Genomic DNA, 16,466 nt, shown 5'->3' with positions numbered 1-16,466 from the left:
AATTGGAAGCAGGTCAGATGCTCCATCCAGTTGCTCCGGATGGAGGCTTACTGCGAGCAAACCATCTATGGCTGCGTGGTCCTGGCCAGCTCCACCACACAGGTGGAGATGAGAAGTTTTAGCGAATTGGTTGTGAACTAGTAATTAAAAGCTGCGTTGATGATTTCAAGTCCCGTGCTTTTATATTTCTTAACTTTCAAGCATTTAATCTGTAGCCTTTAATGCAAATCGACAAATGCAGGATTCCTCACCTGCAGAACTGTGGTGGTTTTTGGATCCATCGTGGGCAAACTGAGGACTTTAATATGCAGCACAGGCTTCACCCCAGTTAACAACAGTAATTATCCATTAATTTGTGTTGGCCAGCCACTGGAGGGGGATGAGGCAGCCACTGTTGCAGGGGGTTTCACAGCTGCTGGCTGGCAGGGAAGCAGTGCAGGTTTGGGGTCCCCCAGCCAGAGCCCCCCTTGCCAGCTCTGCTGCTGCTTCCTTGACCCTCTGCCCTTTCTCTCCTGCCACCCGCCTGAGTCGTCTTCTTTCCCAGGTTTGGACAGTCTCACAAGCATGACTGAACATGAAGATGATGTGCGCTGCCAAATTTCTTGGCTTTAGAGCATACTGTTAGCAAGGTTTGTTTAAGCAGGATAGCTTTAGCACGCGGGCTTGAGCACATGCACGCGCTCACTCTCACTCATATGCAGGCAGGACTTTCTTATAGCCTTATTCCTGGGAATGGTTAAATCCATCAGGAAGATGATTCAACCTGAGGTTAAAAAAGTCACCACAAATGGAGAATATCGTGGGCAGTGTTAGGCAGGATGATCCATGGGTATCCGATCCCTGCCGCGCTTGCAATACGTAGGAGCAACAGCAGAGGTTCCCAAATTGTTATATAGTCATTACTTCAAAGTAATAGATGGGAAAGGTGGTTCCTGTGATCTCTGTGTGCCTGTAAATGAAGCGTCTTTCCCCTAATGTGCACCGGTAGGGCTCTGATGGGGTCCCTGCTGCTCCCAGTGTGCCAGTCCGCTGGCATTGCCCTGGGAATGCAGCCCCAGCAAGAGGGGGTAGCAAGACCAGTAAGGCAGCACTGTCAGAATGAAGATGTTTGTTAATTTTGTCTTTTGTTGTGTAAAAAGTTACATCAGTTTGCTGGAATAACATAGATTTTATCATGTAGTCGTTTATCATATAGTCACCTTAAATCTGTCTGTAGTTTGACTATACTGAGCTTACTGTCAGCCTGATTGTTTGAAATTATGATTTGTTATGGTGCTTTTCCTACATATTCACCATAATTGGGATCCTACCCCAAAACCTCAGACATAACGTCAGTAGAAAGTATTCTTTCTATAAGTAAATACATGCTTATTATTTTTGTTATTATTTTACACACGTAAAACTAAATGACTTTACAGTTTGCTGTATGGCAAAGTGCATTGAGCTTTTCCAGTAACATTCTTTATAAAACGAATCATACAAAAGCCTGCAGGAATTCCTAGCGTGAAGATAGTGCCGCCTGAATTTTCCCATAGGCGATGTTTAAAGTCAAATTGGGTTGTGACATTAAATAACACCATATGGTGTGTTCATTCCCTGCTGCTAGAACTAGATGCTCGGTGCAGTTTCAGTAGCGTTTTACAAGAGTTGATTGATTTTGGAGTGGGTTATAGGTTCTCAGAAGTTAGATGATCTTGAAAAAAATTTAGTGTTTGTCTTTTAAATACCAAAAGCACAACATTTGCAAGGGCTGTTTGTATTAATATAAAACTGGGGGTAGGGCTGTATGTATGTGTATACATAATTATGTACATATAAAAGCTGTGTCAAACCCGTCGAGAACAGAACTTGGAATCAAACTGTACTTCAAATGATTAACTTTTGGGGACTTGTGCAAACTATTTTTGTCCTCCAGGTGATTTTCTTTCTAAGGGGGTGCCAAAAGCATTAATGCAGACTATCAAAGCTCCGTAAAAGGCGTTTGCCATTTTCGTTGTATTTCTGAACCTTCAAAAATAGAGATTAAAGCACCTGCAGATGCAGACAGTACATTCCATGCATGGCATGCTTTCCGGCATCCTTTCATTTTGATTCTTCCTTTTTTTTTTTTTTTTTATTACAGTTCTTTGAGGTTCCATTTGACTCAAATATGAACAGGACAAAAAACAGACCACTGGTGCGAGGACAGATCAGGTAAGGCTATGCACACCTGCTCTGGTTAATGAGAAATGAGTCTTCACATTGCTTTTATCTATCTCCAAGGTTCTCTCTCTCTTCAGATGACGAAAAATAGCAATTTCAGGCAAAAAAAAGAACAAAATACAGCTCTCTGTTCTTCGATATTTTTTCATGTTTATAACTTTCATGCGAGGAGTTTGGGTAATCAGCTGTCCTCTAAAATACTGAATTTCTCAAGACAGCAGAATTCCACTCCTGTTGTGTATTTCTTCACGTGTAACGACTACATGCACAGTGTGGTAGCAAGGACTTATGTCCCACTGAACTTTTGCATTAGTTTGTAACAACAAGTCTTCAAAATTTCACATTTAAGAACAAACACAAAAGTGTATATTGGTTTTAGTAGTCATGTTTATCTCTTGGATCACAAACATTCTTTTGAATCTCCCAGCAGAGGTATCTGCAACTCATTTTTTTGGTGGTTTTGTAAGGCACCATGTTGTCTTTGCCTTTTCTACATGTTTAGCATAAAGCTGGGGTGAAAATTCACAATGGTGGCTTCTTATGAAAATGAAGTAAAAATTTGTCATCATTTAGTTTATCATCATCCACAAGTAAATCCTCCCCCCCCCCCAAAAAAAAGAGCCCTGCATTAGCATAGGGATGCCCTTAAAAAAAAAAAAAAAAAAAAAAAATCCTTCATTCACTCTGTTTTCTGGATTATATATCAGTTCAGTTTCTCAAAGGCTGTTTTCCAGCTAAAAAAGCAAAGTGAAAAAGAACATCAACAAAAAACTCTAACTTATTTGCAAACTAAAGCTGAAGGCCCAATTCATAAATGATTCAACAAACAATTTTAGTATTGCATTTCCATGATTTGTGCCAAGGATTATTTATAACAAAATTATGTTTTCCCTTAGGCTTCTGCGAACAGTTGGTCCTATTTATTTCTGTGTTTTATCCATCACCTTTGGAGGACTGAAAAAAATGTGATGGATGAAATTACAAGAAAATTGAGACAAAATAGTAAAGTGAACCTCGGGGGTAAATTCACTCTCATTGTAAATAGTTAGAGTGCTTCAATAAACTTGTTCCGATTTGTTCTCGAAGATGGTGCTAATTACAGATTCCTGAGTTGAGTTAATTTTATTTAAAAACATATTTTAGGGACCACTGCAGTGAGGGCATCTGTTGTACATACAGCAAGTCAGCCTTAATCATGCAGTTCAGGGGAGCTGCACTTCTGCTCCACTTGCAGGTGGTCCTTTAGCCCTGGAAGAAGGAACACTTGTTAGGAAGAACGGTGATGGGCAGATTGATTTTTTTTTTTTTTTTTTTTTTTTTTTTAAATCATCGTCTACTAGCATGGCTTGCAGTGTTTCTGGAGTCAGAAATATATCTAGGAAACTTTCTGTCAACTTTCAATTCAGAGAAAGCAATTTGGTTTATAAGTTTCCAGCGTACTTAAACAAACTTCACTGTCATCTGAATGCACCACAGATTGGCAAAACCATATTTAATGGATTTTCTTACTTCCCCCCCTTCATATGTGCTTTCACCACAAAATGGTAATGTTGGGGACTTCATGTAATCACTCATCAACCTATCCTACCTGACTGTCAACAGCTAATTTAAAGTTCTTTAAAGTGTCACTTACCTTGAATAATGCCAGTCTCGTTCCCTGTAGACCATTGAACGTGCAGACCTTGACTGGGGTTATTTCTTCTGTGGTGTGCCAGAGGAGTATAATCCAGCGCAAGTGATCTAATCTTGTTATATTTTGCCACATATTCCCTGGTGTTCCTTGAACTCTTTCCTTCCTGGCTGATTAAATAAAACCCTTAAATGGTTATGCTAAAACTAGTCAAAAACAGATGAGACAGAGATGGATAAATTGTATGTAAGAGACTGGTGTCTTGGCTCTGGGAAGGAATCCAGAAAGCTTGGGGTATGTACAGAGTTCTTGCCCAAAATTTGTCTGACATTTGAGTTTTGACATATTCTTCTCTTTGGCTGCTTCATATCATGAAATGTTTGCTGCTTTCTTAATTGTGCTGTGTTACAACATCTGTGATATCCAGTGCAAACGAGGCATCATTTTACGATCTGTCTTCATTTGCACTGTTTGTAAATATATTGTGATTTCCCTTCTTTTTTTCTTTCTTTCCTTTGTTTTTTTTTTTATTTTGCATAGTCCTTGTTACAGAACTGGTCCGTATGGTGTCCTGGTTTCAGCTGGGATAGAGTTAATTGTCTTCCTAGTAGCTGGTACAGTGCTATGTTTTGAGTTCAGTATGCGAAGAATGTTGATAACGCTGATGTTTTCAGTTGTTGCTAAGTAGTGTTTAGTCTAAAGTCAAGGATTTTTCAGCTTCTCATGCCCAGCCAGCGAGAAAGCTGGAGGGGCACAAGAAGTTGGCACAGGACACAGCCAGGGCACCTGACCCAAACTGGCCGACGGGGTATTCCATACCAGTATATAAACTGGGGGGAGTGGGGGGGGGGGGATCGCTGCTCGGGGATTAACTGGGCGTCGATCGGCAGGCGGTGAGCAATTGCACTGTGCATCATTTGTGTATTCCAATCCTTTTGTCATTGCTGCTGTCACTTTATTGGTGTTATCATTGTCATTGTAGGTTTCTTCTTTTTATATTCTGTTGAACCGTTCTTGTCTCAACCCACGAGTTTTGTTTCTTTTCCCGATTTTCTCCCCCATCCCACTGGGTGGGTGGGGGAATGAGTGAGCGGCTGCGTGGTGCTTAGTTGCTGGCTGGGGTTAAACCACAACATATGGGTAGCAGTTTTTCTATGGTCCAGTCCTGAGCTTGAGATCCCTTTTGAAGAGCGAGAAGGTTGTTAACTCTCTGTCGTGTTGGCTCACTGCACCTCCTTGGAAAGGCGTTCAGTGGTGGCTTTGATGTGAACTTCTGCCCACTGAGAAACTGCACGGAGACCAGTGACATTTTTTATAGAGGTTGTGACATCATGAAGACAGTTCTTGGATGCTTTGAGCTTGCGCCAGAATCAAACTGGTAACCCCCAGTGAGAGGTCCTTGGTGTTACTGAGTCATCCAGTCCTTGGATGAGCTGGCGTCTCTATTTTAGATAAGCTAATTCATGGAGCTGGCTCATTAGGAAACGTTACGCTGTTGTAGAGAAATTATTCCCGTGTGTTTCACTTTATGGCCTCCATTTGCAGCTTCAGCCCCAAGTTTATTCAGGTTTAAGATCAGCTGTCAGTTCTAACTGACCTTGCTTCCAACATTTCTCCCCTTCCTTTTTGCCTGAAGCCTTCCCTTTGAGAAAACAACACCCCCCCCCCCCCACCTTGGCAACACTTGTGTGTGCTTATTTCCCTGCATGCACATTCATGTGGTTCCCAAGTCCCCACGTCTCAGCCTTTTCTGCAACTTGCTGAGGACTTGCAGTTTCCTTTGACATCAGTGAGGAACCTCAGTAGCTCTCAGAGAAACGCTCTGTGGCCAGGGCTGCGCTGTGGAGTGTGAACGTCGTCACGGCCTCTGAGGTCTGGCTGGGGACAGAGGCTCGTTACCTTACTGGTGACACTCAAGAAGTTAGGCAGCTTTGGCCTGACCATCGCGCCAGGCAGCACTGTGTGAGCCAGGAGCCAGTTCTGCAAAGATCTCTGGAAGGATGGGATTTGGAAAAGCAATTGTCCTCCATCATTCATGAAGTCCTTTCCATATTGCATCAACTTTATGGCTGAAATAGTTATTTAGAGGCTCGGTGTGCCCCTGCTGCATATATTTTATATCCTTTGGCCTGGACCAAACCGCACAGGCAATGACAGAGAAGGACTCTGCAGAGCTGGGGTCTGCTGTACGTAGCGACAAGAGTACATATACCTTATTTGCCAGCCCCAAACCCACCGCTGATGCCCCCAGGGAATCTTCCGACACTGTTGCTAGATTTGTGACAAACAGCACTTGATAGTTCATTGACTGCTTGCTTTACGATGTCCTATTTAATTTGTAAGGCTCTGAAAAAAATGTTCCCTTTGAGCAATGAGACGTAACCATCCTTATTCTCTATTCAGAGAGTAATCAGAGACATCCTGTTGCAAAAATAACAAGAGTAGACCCAAACGCAGCATGCCACTAAACGCCATCCATCATTCCAGCCTGCCCACATGTCCTCCTCCCTCCTCTGACCTCTCAAGTCTTGTTTGGAAATACAAACAGCTTGAGATGTTCTTCATACTTCAGCTGCAGTGTTAAAGTCATTGAGAGTATTTGCGTTTTGCATTATAACAACAGCTGATATTATTTTTCCTGCTATGAATTGTTTTTATGTCATTGACAAGGAAAAATTTCACGTGCTCACACAACCTTAGATTTGACTGAAATGGCAGCAGCTTTTCCTGGTTTCCTGTTGGGTATGATTTATTCCCTTGCTTTTTAAGGTAATGGATTTAATTTTCCTGCAGATTAATTTAAATAAATCTCTAGTATTAGCTGCAGTAGCTGAGTGAGCTTAGCCTTGAGTATGACAAGTGTCCTGCTCCATTATATTGTACAAAGTGACAGTTTTGATTGCCCTTCTACACAGAACTGCACGCACTCTTGTTAAAAAGTGGCTGTTTTTACGAACTTACAGTACTGCTGGATCTGCTGTGCTAAGCACTCATAAAAAACTTAATAGTTGTATAGGAATAGTTTTTCATCTTAAAAAAAAAACGTCTTCAAACAGCGTGTTCTAAATAACTAATTCATGACCATGTAGACACCTTTCAGTTCTGCTCCCGCAGTATTTTGCAGCTTGCAACTGTTTTATGTACCATGTCCTTTGGCTTTGGTCTTAGCAGTGGCTGCAGCATCTGTCTGGGAGTGGGGCTGGGATTTCTCCCTCGCTTTACCTCCAGGTTTCATGTCGCCCAGGCCATGAAGCTTGTACAGGCAGCATCAGAGGATGGTTGAGGCTGGAAGGGACCTCAGGAGAGCTGTAGACCAATCTCCTACGCACACAGCAGGGCCAGCGCTGAGGTTAGACCTGGTTGCTCCGGGTTTTATCCAGTCTTGTCTCAAAAAGCTTCACTATGAGAATAATATGTTATGGAATTTAATTATATTCTCCTTATGCAGAATATTTGCACTCTCAAGCTTGCTTTTCCTTGCGCATTTAAGAAGTTCAGGTCTATTAACTTAACAGAAGAAGACGCAACACAGATAATGCCTTGTATGCTTCAAAAGAAATAAATCTTCATGTTGTTTGGTGAATATTTTTTCCTAGAATCCCATTAACCTCCTCACTTAGCAATGCACAAGGAGCTGTGTTCTGTATGCGAGCTTCCCGCTTCTTATGGCCACGGTTGATGGTTATTGCAATTAATGGAGACAGTAAAGCTTTTCCTGCTTGTTGACATTTCTAAGTGGAGTGTTGACTTTGGTCAGTTTAAGCGATAAGCCAAACTCTTGAAGAATCAGACCCAAAAGAGCTCCTAAGGTACTAATGTTTCTCACTGATCGCTTATATTTATGAATTGTAGTTACAATTGCAAATATATACGTCAGGCATTCATAAACTGACAGAAAATTGCAACATGTCAAACTTTCCCTATTTATTCAAAAACACAGTGTGATTCAAGACTAGTTCTATGTAAAGCTGAGTTTTCCACTGAGTTGCCTGTAGCAGACCTACTGTTGGAAGTGTAACAAAACCAGTCCATGCTGAAAAAATGTGTGTGCATTTAAAAAAAAAAAAAAAATCGTCCTGTAATCACTGTTGATAACTCAGTGTAATTAGCTTGATTCCTTGCTTGCTAACACTAATGTAAATCAGGAATGTTTCTACTGATGTTAGTGGAGCTACACTGATGTAAGTGAGAGGAAATCCATGTCCTCGGCTTATGCTGAAACCTGCATTAAGCATTTAGCCAGCCCTGTTTTAAGCCAGCAGTTTAAAACCTCCCCAAGGGTTTCAGTACAACTTCAGTTCCCATTTAAAGATCAGCCTCTACTTAGCTGGCTGGTCTGCTCCCTTGGGTGGTCATTTCAGACAGGTTTCATTCTACTTAAGTTAAAACAAATAAAACAAAAACTCCATAAATCTACAGTTCTTCAAGAATAATCATTTTTAAGAGATCAGATGCTCGTTCCCTGCAGGGAAACATTCCAATATTTTGTTTAGAAAATACCTCATTTTAAAGGGACTGCCCTGAGATCTTTTTGAATGATAAAAATGTTTCTTTTTTCAGTGGGAGGCTTTCCTCTTGTTTAAACAGGGCACAATTCAAAGCAGACACCACCACGGCAGCCTTTTCAAGCATTTTTTATCCTGCTTGTATTCAGGCTTTATTATTTGAAAACAAGTAAATGCATTCCTTCCCCACCACCACCCTCCTGGTTTCCTTTTTTTTTCCCACCCTGTGTTTTCCAGAAGCTGTCATTGACTGTATTTGGTAAACAAGAAATTAAAAAGGCAGCTTTATATTTTTGACATGTACAATTGCTTGTAAAAATGTAGTTCTTGCCTTTTGAACAGCAGGATATTTTTTAATTTTTTTTTCTGGCATGGCCACATCATGGAGAGGTGGTGGTGGGAGAAACCTTAAGGCTAAAACATAGTTTAATGAGAATAAAACCCACATCAAAGGATGGACTAATGGAATGATATAATGCTTACTGTGTCACTTTCCCAAAGGGGATATGGATGACAGTACTTATATTTCAATTATCTATTCACTGCCTGCATAGGATGTTGATTAAATGGTTCTAAGGTATTAGAGTCCTTTTGTAGAATGCACAGAAAAATGGTGATACTGCACATTATCCTCAGATCAAAATGTGTATTAGCAGGAAATTATATAGCTCTAACTACATATATATTTTGTTTCGTAGAGCAATAAAGAGGGTTGTTTTAATAACTCTAACATTACATTCAAATTCGTTTCAGTTGAAACGAAGAAATTGCTAGCTATCCAGCTAGCGCCTTCAGCGTACTCCTCCTGCCCGGACCTAATTCTGCCGCAGCTCAATGGAGGCATTCCTTTGCAGGCAGCTCTGTTTGGTAAATATAAATCCTGCGGAAACACTTGACCCCTCACGCTTTACTGCTTTTCACTTCAGCCGAGGGGCCTTTACCGCCAAATTATTTATCCGAATCTTTAATTGCATGTGGGACAGTTGATAAATCGGAGTACATTGTACATCGCCCCACGTTAGGAAACATCCCAGATGCTCATGTATAAAGCAGGAGTCACGGTGCATTTGGCTAAATAGCTGCTCCATCTGCTTGTGGGGAACGCTGCGGAGAAGTGATATGGGCTCCTAATGGAGTTGTCTTATCCTCTCATGTCAGCTCCTCGCCGGGGGGTAGAGCCCCGTGAGCTGGAGGGAACCAAGCTATTGTACACTAATCCTTCCATCTTTGTGTCCGATATGAAGGGGCCTCTTGGACATTAGTTGTAACCATTGACTCTTTTCTTTTCCAACTGACTAGTGATGAGTCATTTTCTTCAAAGGTGATGTTAAAGTGAGTTTTCTCCCTTACACTGCACAAACAAGCAAAATTAAAGCTCGAAGCCCAATATCCTTTCCCCAACTTAACGCAGTGTTCTCCTGGTGGCTCTTCTTCCCATGTCTGTCAAACATTTCAGGTTCATGTTTGTAAATTTTGGCTTAATGCAGTCAAAATCCCCACACTTTGTTCCCTGTATTAGTATTGAACCTTATCTGGTTTAACCACAACAGCATCATTATTCAACGTGTGCCAAGTGTTGTAGGAAATGTCACCGCTCAACAAGTCCATTACAGAGCTGCCTCTGATTAGAAGCTGCTATACCCTGAGATCTGTTTACAGTAAGTCATGTTAGAAGTTCATTTCTTTCTGTGAAGGACAGAGTTTATCATGTCTTATTCAAGTTATAACTTACATGTTATCAACTTCACAAGTCAGATATAAAAGAGGTTTTTCTTACACTTTAATTAGCTGTGCTAACACAGATGCTTGCTCTCCAGTCTTTATGACTAGAAAAGCTGCATTCCTGAGGTTGAGATATGTGGAGAACCTCTTTGATATGTTTTATTTAATTTTTTTTTGCTAGGGACGTAGAATCACAAGGAATATTATATTATAAATCATGCTGTAAAGGAGTGTGAGCCACAGTGACTCATATTGCTGCCCATGTGTGACAATAATAAAGTTTTACTCATGCAATTTGATGGTATATGAAGGGGTTGGTTTTTTTTTTCTCCACCAAACATTTGTAAAATATAACTCCAGATGCTAACTGTAGATAAACTACCAAAATAATAATGCAGAAATCCCAAATACAGCCATCCTCGTTGTCTTCATCTCTCAGGTGAAACATAGCAACTACTTAAGAGCATGCTATAGAGTGTTAAAATGATAGTATCAAATGCGTGCTTGCGATGTTGCAGAGGAATCTGCAGATAGGCAGGAAGGATCTGACTTAAACTGCAGTTTGACAGGCTCATCCGCTCCATTGCTCTTCCACTTAATGGTGTCTAAAGCCAGATCCTCCTTCCACTGTAGACCATTGCTTCTTGTCCTGCTGTCTGTGGCTGTAGTGAATAACTTATTTCCTTCATTTTCATTGCTACTGGGAACATATTTAGAGTCAGTGATCCTATACCAAGAATGGCTGGACTATCTGTTCTCTTTTTTTTGAAGAACAGGTTGATAAATACTCTAGAGCTTCAGTTTTCTCTATCTTAATGAGCTTGAGAACTGGCCCAAGACTTCTTTACCCGCTGCTTTCCAAATGTTGTCTGAAGGTTCAGCAGAACCACATGTTAGATTTAATCACTCTAAATCACATAAAAATGTTTCTGGAGAGACCATATTATCCATCCTGTTTGTCAGCTAGTCTCTGGTTCTTAAACAAAGAGAGAACTGAGATTTTGAAATAAAATGAATGGATCACTTAACTGCCATGTTGTAAGGTTAGGGTTGTTAGGTTAAAGAGGAGGATTTAGTTTAAATATTATGGGGGACATTTTTCAAATTTACTGTAGGTTTGTCTTGTAAGCACTTTAAAAAAATATTTACATTTTCGTGACTGCAGGGAAGCTGTGAATATTATTATTCACCCTTTCACTCCTACCTAACAAAGCCATATAACAAGGAGCATGCTAACGCTCTGCAGGGTTGCTTAGGGTTGTTATGATTAGCATTCTGGTGTGTATAGGAAGTGTAATAAGAACATAAACATTTTATAAGTATGGGTCCTTTTAATTTTTAATTTTTTATTTCAAGTGAGGTGACGAGGCTCAACTGGAGCTTCTGCTTAATAACAAAGGGCAACATAAAAAGTTTTATTTCTGTCTGAACGTGGTATTCATGAACTGCAAATCTCCCCAGGGTTTGCTCAGTTATCTCATCCCAAACCTGTGGTTGCTTTGGTCTCAGTCCTCCAGGCAGACTCTTGAACCCGTGAACAATGAAAGACCAGATCCTGGCTTTATTTGCATGGAGTTAGACTAGTAAAAATGAGAGCAGGATATGCTTAGGAGACAGCTCCATGCTGAGGGTGGGACTCCTGATTTCTCTTTTTTTGACTGAGTTGAAATTCCTCTTGCCTCGTCTTAGCACACATGTTGTGTCTTTATGGAAACTTTCAGCAAAATCGATGGAGCCAATTTTGATTTACGCAAGCATAAAAAAGAGAGATGTGTCCCTTTCAAGATGAAATGATTCTTTTAAATTAGCCATGTTTGTTTATGATAGTTTTAAAGTCCCTCACTCTGGCAGGGGAGACAGCACATCTGCAGCTTGGATTCTTGAGGAGTGAGGGGAACTAATTGCCTCCAATTTGGTTAAAATACAGTGTTGATTATGCTTTTATACAATAGCGATACACAGCCGTGACAGGGCAGCTTGGGCTTCACGCATGGGTTGTTTCTTCATTGGGAGAGAAATGAATTGACACAGACATGGGATATTTTATCCTAGTCTGTATTTATTTACACTAAGTACACTTCTGAACAAGTATATTAGATAGCAAAGCCAGACCTGGGTTGGCAATTTAGTGCCAAAACTCAAGAAGGCAACTCCATGACAAGACCCAGCCAGCTATACGTGTTTATCCATTGCTGAGCTCCATATATGCCCAGCTCTCACTGGATGACATTCCTTGGGAGATTTAGACATCACTCATTGAATTCAGTCCCGTTTCCCTGCTGATGGTCCGGATGTCATTCAAAACCACATCCAGGTTGGTGCTGATGCCTGGCTGAGCCCTGTGGACAAAGGAAAGGTATTAGGGGCAATTCCTTTCACAGAGATTTGCATTTTAAAGAGGTTTATTTGAGGTTCAGGTCTGCAAATTCTTCATCTGGAGACACAATGCTATGGTGTTGAACTCCTGATTTAAGTGTTTAAATGCTACCGATTAACCCAGCTCATTAGGCTTTTTGGGAGCACCTACAAGTTTCATACCTCCTCTTAACACAGAGTTCCTCCTCAGCTCAGGCTTTGTGTTACAAGTTGGCTTTAGAACTGTTCTACTATTTACCACACTATTTTTTTTACATTTGGGGAAAAGTACTGTCCAATCTGAGATTATCAACATCTTTGTCATAGTTATTGCCAGTAACCAAATCACAAAAAGGCAGTTACAAAAACATAAGCAGGCAGAATTGCAACAAGTGCGTTCTGGAAATCTTAAAAGTTGTGGTAGTGTTATACCCAGTTAAAGGGGATTTGATACAAAATTCAGTACTTGCAGTGCATGTAGAGCCTGATCTGCCACAGCAACACATTTTTTGGGGATGAGGTACCAGATGCTGACAGAACGTAGCTACTACTTCTTAACCTGTGAAGACAAAGTTAAATAATTCGTTAAAAAAAAAAAAAAAAAAAAAAGACTTGACAGAGCTCTCCATTTGTTTGCACCTCCTAAAGGACGTCTTGTCAGTATTCAGTGGTAAATGATAGACAAGCATGTATTCTGATATTTGGAGTTGATGGGGAAAAATTGAATTCCCAATTAAAAGTGTAATTTAGTTTCACGTTTTAGTTTTAAAATGCATCATCCTTCATTCCTTGTCATGAGTCATGAACTTTCTTGCATGATTGAGAGAGAATAAATGAATATCTATTAAGATCTTTCTCTACATTTTTTCCCTTAAAATAGTATCATTTTAGCTCATTGATGGATATTGTTCAGTTTAATATAATTCTGGTACTTTGCAAGATTAAGCCTCAATCAGCAGGTTCCTGGGTTTTTCATAATGTTCAGTCACAATGTACCTGTGGAAGATGGTATCAAAAGTGAGAGCGTGGATTGCTTGTGTCTACTAAAGCTTCTGACTGATGCTGAATCTGATCTACATGAAAGAAAAAAAGGGGTCTAGCAGTATGTCCATTCTGCCAACGCTAAAGCTATTTTTCCCTTTTAATTGGAATGAAATATCTCTCCTTGACACTAATCCAATCTGTAATTGAAAATTGTAGTTGAATATAAAAATATTTTGTCAGTCATGCTTTGAGTCCTTAAAAAAAAAGATTTGCTGCCTCAAACCTATACCAGTTAGGGGTCATGATGCATCATCATGTAACCACTTCAATTTAAAATCTCAAATCTAAGCGTGGATGTTTTTTCTATCAGGCACATCCCCAGTCTGTCTGTAGGACTCTTCTGGAGTTTAATCTAATGTCTTTTGCAAAAAAAATTAGAATCATTTTAGAAAAGTCATCAGCAATGAAGCTACTGATCCAGGCAATGTTTTTCCAGTTTCAGTTTCCATTAGTGTTGTTGTTATTACTATAGAACTTTTACAGCTGACAATGGTCATGAATATGGTTTTTATTACTAAATATATAAATATGCAGCCTGAAAGGATTTGTGTGGAAAGTTAAAATTTAATTTTACTGTTGGTAGATTGCCATCATTCAGTTGTCTGCCATGATTACTGATTGGTTTTGAATGCTGTGTGCCTTACTTCGAGCTTAGAAGCTGCATGAGTGGTTTTTTTAACCTCCCATCAAAAATAATTTCAGGGAAGCTACCGTTGCTATTCAGGGCAAAATGTGCCTTTTACAGCCTTCTGGCTCATTTTTCAGAGTCAGCTGACTCTACGGCACTTGCGCCAGCAGACGACCCCACTGCTGGTTTCAGGCATCTGTCCATCTGGGGAAGCAGAGCTGGAAATTACACAAATGCAATCCAGATGTGTGCTTGAAGGAGATGGGCTTTCTTCCCCATTACCTAAGTCATAGGAGCAGAAAGGCTTCTCTATAGTCATATGTTGCTGCAGTGCGTAACGTCCTCAGCTCCTTGTGTCTCTTCCCAGTGGGATGGGATTGCCTGGTATAACTCTTGGGGTTGATGTCCTTCCCTAATTTTCTTGGTGGATCTCTAAAAGCTGCTGAGGAGGGTTCAGCAGTTCTTGGGTGCTGATCTTAAAAAAAAAAAAAAAAAAAAGTTTAAAAAAATCCCTTGGCTGGTACTCCTCTGGCTGAGGGAGGTGACCAAGCCATAGCTCAGTACCATATGACAGTCATGGTGATCACAAGCTCAGCTCCTACCCTGGGACTGGTTTTTGGCAACTCTTCATGTTGCCTGGCCACCGGAATCGAGAAGATGCCAGGAGATGAGCAAAACTGTAAATCAGCAGCTGGGGAGAATTAGGTGCATTTGTGCTGGGGATCCCCACAGACATCCTCTCCTCTTGAAATGACCATGGGCTTTTGCAGCCATAGAAACCTTCAAAGGGATGTGACTTGCACTTCAGTTTGTGTAACCTCTCATTGTTGTTGGAAAAATCTAAAAACTTCAGGCTGATGCTTTTGTCTGAGTTTGTAAGTGGCTTCAGAAGCCTTAATAACTTACTGCTGACCTGGAAAAAATTAGGAAGAGGAGGGGGCTTCCTCCAGCAGCCTTGTACTGGCAAGTAGTCTGGGGACATTTTTAGTACCTACAGATTCCAGAAATAATAAGCAACTTATGATGCTTACTCCTGAAATCTGATTTTAATTATGGCTTTGGAACAGTGTTCATGCACTGGACTCATATCTCAGCCTGTGATGGCGAAATGAAATTGCAGAGATGAGAATCACACTTGTATTCTTTGTCTGCCAAGTACCTTCTTCCGAGCTCCCGCTATTTTCAGCCTGTCTGTGTACGAGGCTGGTTCAGGCTGTTCCTCTTCTTATTACGACAAATTGTTTTGACTCTATATGCAGATGGAATTTGCACCCAGAGTAGCAATACTGAGATTAATCTGAGCCGTCAATCTCACCTTTATTGTCTCGGCACTGTTTACCTGCCACAGTGGAAGATGCTGAAGTCAGGGATAATTTAGGACCGTTTCTGTGGGCAGCAGCAGCAAACGAGCGAGGGGAGGAAGTGTTGGTGGTCTTGCTGAACCTGGGTCTTGAATGAAACAGAAAACTCGCCAAAAAACAAAACCAGCTTTTATCTCATAAAAAAAATAAGTAAAATTGCAGTTTAATTAAAGGGTATAGTCTGTGCAGAATATTTGCCATTACTAAAATCCCATGCAGAGGAAAGCAAGGGTGCATATCTTGGCTTCATCTGAATGTAGAAATGACTGTAAATAAGTTCCTTCTCTTCCCACCTTCCTTCTCCCCTTGCAGCCCATGCCTGGATGTAGAGGACGTCTTAGGGAGGTGCAGCCTGGCTGGAGGTGCCCGGGAGCCGAGCAGCGGGGCTGTGCCCTGCCTCTGTGCAGCTGCCTGCCCTTCAGCACAGCGATTGCCCACCGCACTTTATTCTTCACCATCCCTGTCTTGCTTGTTTTAGATCATCACCCTGCGTTTGGCAGAACGGATCCCTGGCCTTGTGGCTCGAGGGACAGTTGTCAATAATAATAAGATCTAATGCAAAACAATCAACCGGGAATTTAAATGTTTCAATCCATTAAGGTATTCTGTGCATGCTGCAGCAAAACAAAAGGGCATTGTTGTTTTGGTTGGTTTTTTAGTTTGCCCTTTTAGAAGTGGGTGATGTTTCTATAAAAGGTTTTTGACAGACAGGGCGAAGACAGATTTTGTTTTATTACCTTTTGTATTAGGCTTTGAATCTTATTTTCAAATCTAAGCACTTATGCTTCACCTGAAAAATATGCAGGCAGTCTTAAATGGACACTTACATTCAGGCTTACGCTTTTATGTAAATATGTTTTGCGTGCCCGATTTCCCATTAACACAAGGTCACAAATTAAGTTTCTTATGTATTTACATAACATCTGAACATGAATTGCCTACAACTGCTGATTGCATGAATGCGCCTATTCAGGATTTGTATGGGCTTTGTGTCTGTATTTGTATGAGTGTCAATATAT

At 40.8% G+C, this 16,466-nt stretch overlaps 1 protein-coding gene across 1 annotated transcript in view; it reads left to right on the top strand.

Moving 5' to 3' along the window:
- LOC115342070 (protoheme IX farnesyltransferase, mitochondrial) overlaps positions 1–16,466 on the top strand; it is a 106,593-nt gene that overhangs the window by 70,141 nt on the left and 19,986 nt on the right. The window contains exon 5 of the mRNA XM_030015877.2: positions 2,123–2,193. Coding sequence (XP_029871737.1) covers positions 2,123–2,193 — 71 coding nt within the window. The remainder of the gene's footprint in view (positions 1–2,122; positions 2,194–16,466) is intronic.

Source organism: Aquila chrysaetos, chromosome 5, assembly GCF_900496995.4.
Source record: "Aquila chrysaetos chrysaetos chromosome 5, bAquChr1.4, whole genome shotgun sequence".
Lineage (NCBI taxonomy): Eukaryota > Metazoa > Chordata > Aves > Accipitriformes > Accipitridae > Aquila > Aquila chrysaetos.
The sequence above is the reverse complement of the archived record's forward strand: the minus strand, read 5'-3'. Positions and strand labels throughout refer to the sequence as shown.